The sequence below is a fragment of the Chiloscyllium plagiosum genome, chromosome 14 (assembly GCF_004010195.1).
Source record: "Chiloscyllium plagiosum isolate BGI_BamShark_2017 chromosome 14, ASM401019v2, whole genome shotgun sequence".
Lineage (NCBI taxonomy): Eukaryota > Metazoa > Chordata > Chondrichthyes > Orectolobiformes > Hemiscylliidae > Chiloscyllium > Chiloscyllium plagiosum.
This window is the reverse complement of record NC_057723.1, coordinates 65,996,117-66,006,635: the sequence shown is the minus strand read 5'-3', so window position 1 is coordinate 66,006,635 and position 10,519 is coordinate 65,996,117. Positions and strand designations below refer to the sequence as shown.

The 10,519-nt window shown below is 41.0% G+C and overlaps 1 protein-coding gene across 3 annotated transcripts in view; it reads right to left on the bottom strand.

Moving 5' to 3' along the window:
* The window catches only part of LOC122556940 (T-cell leukemia homeobox protein 3-like), a 23,961-nt gene that overhangs the window by 10,169 nt on the left and 3,273 nt on the right, over nt 1-10,519 (bottom strand). For 2 of the 3 annotated variants that reach the window (XM_043704179.1, XM_043704180.1), the window contains exon 2: nt 10,102-10,339. In XM_043704179.1, coding sequence (XP_043560114.1) covers nt 10,102-10,339 — 238 coding nt within the window. The remainder of the gene's footprint in view (nt 1-10,101; nt 10,340-10,519) is intronic. The other variant, XM_043704181.1, reaches the window with a different exon arrangement.

The window sequence follows — 10,519 nt, the reverse complement described above, 5'->3', positions numbered from 1 at the left end:
CCCTATTATAAGAAAGATGTGGATGCTTTGGAGAGGGTTCAGAGGAGGTTTACCAGGATGCTGCCTGGAATGGAGGGCTTATCTTACAAGGAGAGGTTGACTGAGTTCGGACTTTTTTCATTGGAGAAAAGGAGGAGAAGAGGGGACCTAATTGAGGTATACAAGGTAATGAGAGGCATAGATAGAGTCGATAGCCAGAGACTATTTCCCAGGGCAGAAATGACGAACAAGAGGGGTCATAGTTTTAAGCTGGTTTGAGGAAAGTATAGAGGGGATGTCAGAGGCGGGTTCTTTACACAGAGAGTTGTGTGAGCATGGGATACGTTGCCAGCAGCAGTTGTGGTGGCAGGGTCATTGGGGACATTTAAGAGACTCCTCGACATACATATGGTCACAGAAATTTGAAGGTGCATACATGAGGATCAGTGGTCGGCACAATATCGTGGGCTGAAGGGCTTGTTCTGTGCTGTATTGTTCTATGTTCTATGTTCTATCTCAAATGTAACACTATAATTTCCTCCTCGGCCTCTAATATTCTGCAAGACTTCCTTTTCTTCTGTCATTGCTTTGAATATGGAATGAATTCATTTGCATTTGTTCATTCTTCCCTCCATCAAATTCTCATTGATTTATCTATCTTTGTTATACATTTGTGCAGTTATTTATCTCACAACCCCATGGGCTGGGCAACGAAGAGGTTCTACTAGTAAGTCTGTTCCATGCATTTGCAAAGAGCTGGCTAACATTTAGCGGGGAATGGGGTGAGATGATGGTCAGTAACTGGGATGTGAAGATGGCCAGTAACTGGAATGTGGGGGCTGTCAATAATTAGGATGTGGATGGTCAGCAATTGGGTTGTGTGGAATGGTCAGTAATTGGGGATGTTGTGGTGTTGGGGTTTGTGAATAAATACAAAATGTTTTGCATTTTAACACTAGGAGTGAATTGTAAATAAGACAGATGTAAATCTGAATATTCCTTGTTTAAGATAGAGAGTTAAATGGGCAGATTAGTGAGTAATAATCTGACACCTGTTATTATATAAAGCTTAATTAGCCTAGTCAGTTATAAGTGAGAGAGTGATTTGTTCGCATGGATTGGCAGGTGTATCACCTCAAGGAACTGATGGATCCTGGAATGTGTGAGATGCCTGGTGGATTGAACACAATCTTGAACATAAGCTCCTGCACTAACACTGTCATAGATTAAATATTCTGTCCCCCACCCCCACACCTGTACTGTGAGAATATGGTTCAAAATTTGTTTATTTGTTCAATAACTAACTAGAATAGAGTAAATATTAGTTACTTACAGCCCATTGAAACAGATGCACACCTCACAAACAGATTCACACACAACCAGATAAACACACACTCTCAGAAACAAGTAATTTAAACCAACCTCTCCTATGCACACAGTCACAGAGACCAACTTTAATACTCCAAACCCACTCACACATTCCCTTAAGCAGAATCAACATAGCTTCATGAAGGGGAAATCATGCCTGCCAAATTTACTATAATTCTTTGAGGAGGTAACAAGCAGGATGGATAAATGGGGAGTAGTGGATGGAATATATTTGGTTTCCAGAAGGTGTCCCAAAAGTACCACAAATTGGACTTTTTAATAAGTAAGAGTCCATGGTGCTGGAAGTAGTATATTAGCATGAATAGACAATTGACTAACTAATAGAAAACAGAGGGTTTGGATAAAGGTGGACAATTTCAGTAATGGCAACCTAATCTTCAGGGATAAGGACTGGAACCACAATTATTTATAATATATAAAAGACTGGTGGTGTGTTTAACCTGGGGTCACCATACCTCAGGGCAAGGGGTGAGGTTGAGAAGGCGGGACCTTCATAACAACCTCAGCTGGTACTGAACGTGTGTTGTTGCCATCACTCTCCATTGCAAACCAGCTGACCAGGCAACTGAACTAACTGTACTCCTTGGAGATTTAGATGAAGAAAGTGAGTGTACTATCACCATGTCTGTGGGTGACACAAAATGGCAAGTGATATGAATGACACAAGGAATATATAGAGGGGTACAGACATGTTAAACAAGTGGGCAAAAACCTGGGCATATGAATGTAATTTGAGGAAATGAGTGGTTATGCACTTTGACAGGAACAATAGAGGAGCTAAGGATTATTCAAATTGAGAAAGACTGTAGGAAGCTTTAGAGACTTGGAAGTTCCCTTCCATGAATCATAAAATCTAGCATCCAAGTTCAGCGGGTAACAAGAAAAGCAAATAGAACGTTAGCCTTTATTTCAAAGGGAAGGGAGTATAAAAAGAGGTTTTGCAAAAACTATGCAAGGCACTTGTCAGACCATAGCTGGAATACTTTGAACAGTTTGGGGTCCCTTATTCAAGATGGATGTATTGGCATTGGATGCAAAGAAGGTTCGCTTGGTTAATTCAAGGTATGGATAGACTATCATATGAAGAGAGTCAAAAGGTGTGGTGCTTGAAAAGTGCAGCCGATCAGGCAGCATCTGAGTAGCAGAGAGTTGACGTTTCGACTCTCCTAATCCTCAGATGCTGCCTGACCAGATGTGCTTTTCCAGCACCACACTTTTCCACTCTGATCTCCAGCATTTGCAGTCCACCTATCATATGAAGGGTAGGTTTTGTGAAGGGTAGGTTGTGCCGAGCGAATCTTATTGAGTTTTTTGACAAAGTGACCAAACAGGTAGATTAGAGTAAACAGGTTGATGTGGTGTATATGGATTTCAGCAAGGCGTTCGATAAGGTTCCCTACAGTAGGCTATTATACAAAATGCAGGTAGGTTGCAGAGAGACATAGACAGGATGCAGAGCTGGGCTGAGAGATGGCTAATGGAGTTTAATGTGGACAAGTGTGAGGTGATACACTTTGGGTGGAGTAATCGGAAGGGAAAGTACTGGGCTAATGGTAAGATTCTTGGGAGTGCAGATGAGCAGAGAGATTTCGGTGTCCATGTACACAGATCCCTGAAAGTTGCCACCCAGATTGACAGGGTTGTTAAGAAGGCATACAGTGTTTTGGCCTTTATTAATAGAGGATTGAGTTCCGGAACCAGGAGGTTATGCTGCAGCTGTACAAAGTTCTGGTATGACCACACTTGGAGTTCTGGTCACCGCGTTATTAGAAGAATGTGGAAGCTTTGGAAAGGGTGCAGAGGAGATTTACTAGGATGTTGCCTGGTATGGAAAGAATGTCTTATGAGGAAAGGTTGAGGGCCTTGAGGCTGTTCTCGTTAGAGAGAAGAAGGTTGAGAGGTGACTTAATAGAGATATGCAAGATAATCAGGGGGTTAGATAGGGTGGAAAGGGAGAGCCTTTTTCCAAGTATGGGAACAGCAAACATGAGGGGACAACACTTTAAAGTGAGGGGAGATAGGTATAAGACAGATGTCAGAGGTAGTTTCTTTACTCAGAGAGTAGTAAGGGTATGGAATGCTTTGCTGCAATGGTAGTAGATTTGCCAAGTTTAAGTGCATTTAAATCATCATTGGACAGGCATATGGATGTACATGGAATAGTGTATGTGGCTTCAGATTAGTATGACAGGGTGGTGCAACATCAAGGGCCGAAGGGTCTGTACTGCACTGTAATGTTCTATGTTCTATATGAGGAGAGTTTGAGTAAATTGAGCCTGCACTCATTGGAGTTTAGACTATATTGAAACGTGCAAGATTCTTGAGGGACTTCACAGTTTAGATGCAAACAGGTTGTTTTCCCCTTGTGGGAGAGTATGGGACTAGAGGACATAATCTCGGAATAAAGATCACCCATTGAAGACAGAAATGAGGAAGAGAGTAGAGAATCTGTGAATTTCTTTACCACAGAGTTTTTAGAGGTTTGGTCACTAAATATATTCAAGGCAGAGATAGGCATATTTGTAATCAGTAAGGGAATTGAGGATTATGGTGAAAGGATATGAAACTAGAGTTGAGAATTATCAAATCAGCCATGATCTAATTGAATGATGGAGCAAACTGATGGGCTGAATGGCCAACTTCTGCTTATGATTAATGTACATGCTCAAAGGCAAGCATGCACACTCTCACACTCACACACAACAGAGCTGACTTGCCCTCTTTCTCACATGCACACAAACACACATGCATGCGTACATACGCACGCACACACACACACTCACATACCACAGGGCAAGTGCTCTCTCTCTCTCTTTCTCTCTGTCTCACACATACACACACAAACACAAGACTGCACTCTCTGAGACACACACAAACAAACATAACTGCACACTGAAACACACACACACGTGCACTTTTTTTCTCTATCTCACGCACATATACACAGGCTCAGTGGTTAACACTGCTGCCTCACAGCAGCAGGGACCTGGGTTCAATTCCACCCTCAGGCAGCATTCTGTGTGGAGTTTGCACATTCTCCCTGTGACAGTGTGGGTTTGCTCCGGATGTTCTGGTTTCCTCCAAACTGTAGTGATTCTATAATTCTACATATTCTCACTCCACCCCATCTCTCTCTTTCTCTTGCAAGTACATTTATAAACCCTAGAGCTCATAAACACACTTACACAATGCAGTTGTCTCTTTCTCAAACACATATACTTACACATTGGAGAACACTCCATCCCTCACAAAAATGCCTGCATGTGCACTTGTATTCTCCCTCATATACACACATACACACATTGGTGTACATTTTCACATAACACACTCTTATTCACCAGAATCAGTCTCCGTAGAATCCCTCCAGTGTAGAAGCAGGCCATTCAGCCCATCAAGTCCACTTTGACCCTCCAAACAGCATCCTACTCAGATCCATCCCACCACCATGTCACCCTGCATTCTCCATAGCTAACTCACCTAGCTTGCACCTCCCTGCATGCTGTGGGCAATTAAGCATGATCAATCCACCTAACCTGCACATCTTGGACCGTGGAAGGAAACCTGAGCTCTGTCCACCATATCACACTTTGACATAATGCACACTTACAATACCAGAGTCAGTCTCTCTCTCTTACACACAAATACACAGAGACAAACACTGGAGCACGCTCTCTCGCATGCACATACTTACAACACTCACACATACCGCAGCACATGCAGATACACACAAACACTAGAGAACACTGTCTCTCTCACACGTACACACATACAAATTCATGCACATTACAGCACGCATGCATACACACACACCCCAGAGCACTCACATACTCCTGCTGTCATACACACACTTACTCATACACAGTACAGCTCAGGCATGCATGCACACAAGAGCAAACACTGTCTCTCACACACAATCACAAACTGGAGTAGACACACACATTGACATACACCTACAGACACACATGCAAGATCACACACACATTGACATACACATACAGACACACATGCAAGGTCAAACACACAGACACACACACAGATGCACACACATACATAGACACAGATGTGTGTATACAAATGCACACATACAGAGTACACTCGCATGTGCAAACACATATACACCAATGTGTACTTACTGACACACACTTAACACCAGATTGCACACATTGGAGCACACTCTTACAATTAGAGGACATTTTCTCACTTTCTCACATACAGGCGTTTAAACACTGAATCACACGTAAAATGCTAGCGCACTCTAACACACTCTAACACAATCTACTAACACTCTCACTCTAACACCCTCACATGAACACACTACACGAACATACTCTAACACACTCACATAAGCACACATTTGTAGCACTGTCACTAGAACACTCACTCACTCTCACACTGACACACACACGCACACACTGACACACATACACTAGCATACATTCGAGCACACTACACAAACACCCTCACTCCGATTCACCCACACGAACATACTCAATCCAACATTGTCACTCTAACACACTGCACTAACACACTCAGTTTGACCCACCCATATTAACACACAAACAATAACACCCTACACTAATACACTAATTTTGATACCCATACTAACACACTTAGTTTAATCCACGCAGGTATGCACTGTCAAACCCACTATCACATTCTGAGTTGCTCCGACTTTCTCTCCGTACAAACACAGCCATCCAAACATGGAACACTGCCGATGATGGAAATGTGAAATAAACTCAGAAACTGCTGAGAAAACTCAGCGAATCTGCAGGAATTTCGAAAAGTCGAGCGAGCCTCCTCTTGAAAGGTTCCCTCTGTTCCCCTGTGTACAGAAGCTGCCGGACGTCCCGAGTCACTCCTACAATTCTGTTTTTGTTTAATTTACGTGCTCGTCCCGTTCGGACTGAGAGAAGGAGCGGGAAAGGTAACGCACCCGGCCCATGTGCAATGTAACCTGTGGGCCTCTGTGTAAGTCTTTTTGATCTGTCCATTCTTGCCCACTATGATCTGCCAGTATTGCTCGTAAACAAAACACTGCACTTCGATACACGTGACAATAAATCAATGAATCAATCAATCAGTTCATTGTGGGCGATTCCCCCATTTTAGGGAGAGACAGAGTTTCTGCCTCTGTGTTCAGGACTGGGAGTTACCGTTTTCAATCTTCCTGCCTTTCAAGGCTGATAACAAGAGACCCCCATCCCCAGCTCCACAGTTCCCTATTCGGCAGCGGGAAACTGCAGGCTGCAGTTCCGATAACAGATTGTTCTATAATCCTGTTGCTGTTGCTTACTGATGTTATTACAGATGTTATCATCTTGTCCAGAATCTATTTCGTCAGACAGAGCACTGTAAATGGGTCAGTCCCCGCTAACAAGCCATTAGTGTCAGTGTCTGCACAACTCGCGTCTCTCTCTGGCCCAGATTATTCTTCCTTCTGAATAAATAAAACCCGGGGAAGGAAAATAAAGAAACCAGCTTGCGAATCCCAGTTACAACATTCATCATTGCACTTTCCATCGTCCATGTCCTAATGTTGCAGTCAATTTATGAAGCGACATTTTAACAGGCAGAGAGATTGTAAACAGAGCTGTCTTGCTCACTGAATGGCACCCTTTTCCAAAAAAAAATTGAATAAAAACTCAGGCCGATGTTCTTCGTTTAAATAATGAAAACTTCCTGATTTACTTGTATTTATGTATCACTTTGGATCGTGCTATCCATGTACTCCTCGCAATCTGTAAATCTGTAGCCGGTTCTCTCTCCCATTCTATTCCAACTCGTTTTAAGTCATTGTTTCACAATCAGAGGGGTTATTACTGCTGAGAAAGTTTATTAGAACAGCCCTACGGTGAAAAATCGGATTCCAAGGTCAGCCGAGTCTTACTTAATTATTAAATAAAATGAAAATTACATAAATCAAAACTAACCTTCTGTGAAAATAAAAGCCAGTGTTAGATTCAGTTTCCCACAGCCCAAGAGGAATGAGGGATTTTGATTTTATTGGAGCACTTCAGAACGATCGTCTCCCCTTTTTCCATTGTCCCTCTCCCTCTCGGACAGAAGCATCCTCTGTCTCCATATTCCAGAAATAATTCAGCAATTAACAGACACTAGTAACGCCGAGGTGTGTTACTGTACGTCCAACTGCAACGCTGACAACGGAAAGATCTTTGCATTTAACTTCCTGTGACATGGAAGTTATGATATGGCTACCTGGCTTTACATAGGAGCCGCAAACCTAACTCTCGCCAACCCAATTTGATGGACCCGAGCCCCGGAATTCAGGGACACGGACCGTTCTCCTACCTCAGATTAAGGATTACTTTGGGCTCAAACACAGTGATTTTTTTAAAAATCTCAGTTCAATCCTTTGGAACGCGGTTTTAAAATCGGACAGTTTCTCACCAACCTCGACATTCCCGGTATCATTCACTATCTGTTACTGTGAATTTTACCCAAGTTCCCACAGTTTAGGTCAATCGCTGTCAGTTCCTGCGTTGAAATAGGTTCATGTTACTAACTCTCAGTCACCTTCTCGTCTTTAAAATATATTAAATTTCGCCTGTCGCCACATCAGTCCGCACTCTGTGAACTCTGCATTAATTTTATTCTCGCTCCCTGTCACTCACCTTATTAAATCGTGTAATTTATCAAGTTCTACATCACTTCCTTGTTTTTCAAATGATTTCCATTTACTCCATTTTAAGTCGATGAACGTTACTTTCTGCATCTCATTCACCTTATTAACTTCACATGTATCACTCACTTTGTTACAAACGTATCACTCAATCCACATTACAACATGGTTCTCTTGTTAACTTCACGCCCCTCTGTTCAAACTCTACAACAGTTACTAATTATATTTAGAATTTAATTCTAGTAACGTTATTCTCTATCGTTGTATTTTAATTCACTTACTCTTACCATCGAACCCTATAAATTACATCAAATTTTACTTTCTATTCCTGAATTTTAATTACATTAACATTACACTCTATCTCTATATTTTAATTCTATTAATGCTAATCTACATCCCTTAATTATAATGCTGCTGTTACTCTGTATCCGTTTATTCTAACGCTGTTAATGTTACTCTATCCTTAGAAATAAATTTGTTTTTAGTCTTGGCTCCACATTTTAATTCTATTAACATTGTTCTGTGTTTATATCTTAATTCTATTAATGATACTCTATCTTCGTATTTTAATGCTGTTAATGTTATTCTGTATTGCTGTATTTTAATTTTGTCTTGTTAGTTTCTATCATGTTACTCCCTAATTTTAAAATCTTTTAAATCTCTTAATATTTCATTCTTTCCATCGATTTTAATTCTCTATATGTTACTTTCTATCTCTGTATTTTTATTGTGAATGTTACTCGCGATCCTAGTAATTTAGTTTTGTTAGCGTTACACTTTATTTTACTTCTAGTTCTGTTATTCCCAATCCCTCTATTTAAATTCCAATAATGATCTACCCCTTCATTTTAACTCTATTAAACATTCTTTCTATCCTTGTATTTTAATTCTGCTAATGTGACTCCTCTCTGCATTTCAGTTTTATTTACACTGTCTCTGCCATACCTACATTTTAAATGTAATAATTTTATTCCATCTCTGTATTTTAACTGGACTAATGATATTCTCTTTCTCTGTAATTTAATTCAGGTTACCGGGACACTCTATCTGCTTTTAATTAGATTAATTCTCTGTTCCATTCCTGCATTTTAAATATATTAATTTTATTCGAAGTTTATATTTCATTATATTGATTTGGCTGCCTCTCTCTGTATTTTAACTATTAATTCTCTGTACTATAATTCCATTAATTTCACTCTATTGCTGCAGTTTTAATTCCTCATTTTACCATCTTCCTTTGTAAATTCTATTGACCTTGTTTCCAATAACGGATTATCTCCTCTTTCTATGTAATTGTATTCATTTTACTTTCTACTTTTAGTTTAAATGTACTAATTTTAGTTTGCTTCGCTGCATTTTATTCAATACTGTATTTTCCACATCTCAAACGTTTGTCTTTTAATTACAGTAGTTATTATCTCGGGTCACGGGTATCTGGCTCTGTGAAAATGTAACTCTCCCTACCACCACCCGCTGTGTTTAAATGTCGAGATTTCACTGTTTTGCTCCTTGCCACCACGCTCTATTTTCAATTGATTAATTTTGTTCTATTTTACAAACATTTAAAGATATAATTACAATTGATCTCCTTATTATTAAACTCAATTCATAAATAAAATCACCAGAAAGTGCTGGGAATACCCACCAGGTATCTCTACTCTCTCTCCCCAGATGTTGCCAAACCTGCTGAGTTTCTCCAGCAATATCTGTTTATTAGATTTCCCGCATCGGCAGCATTTTGCCTTCGTGTTTTGTATGTATTAATTTAAAGTTTTTTTTGTGATTTCATTTCCCTGCATATAAATGTTAATCCCCTCTTTTGTTCTTATTGCGAATATTAATTTAACTCACTGTCTGTCCTTTGTTAAAACTAATTCAGCCAAAGCCGAAATTCTTGGTGCTCTTTCTGTATTTGTAAATGTGGGAATTTCACGCACTCTCACAGCTTCTCCCTGTTTGGCGGTGAACAAGTTACACTGTCCTCCCCATTCTCTCTCTCCTTCCCTCCCAATTCCGTATTTCTCTTTTTCGTTGTCTCCCTCCCAGCCCCACTCCCTCTATCCCCCTCCCTCCAATCTGCCTCCTCTCACCTCCACTTGGTTCTGCGGTTCTGGAACCAGGTCTTGACTTGAGCGTCGGTCATTTTGAGGGATTTTGCCAGCGCCGCTCTTTCCGCCGAGGCTAGGTACTTCTGGCGGTGAAAGCGCTTCTCCAGCTCACAGATCTGAATCCTGGTGAAAGAAGTTCGGGGCTTCTTCCTCTTCGGGGGGGTCCTGTTCTGGTAAGGGTGGCCGATCCGCCGTGTCACGGTGAAAGGGGTCAAGGCTGCTAACAGAAACAAAGGGAACAGGCCCCTCAGTGAACTCCAGCGGACTTGTCAGAGCCGGGACCGGCTTCGCTACTATGTTTTTGTATATAGGGCTCTTTCCCAGAACGTGTAAACAAGCCGAAGGAAGAAACTTTAATCTGCCCTCTCTCTCTCACACACACACACACTTAAATTCACAA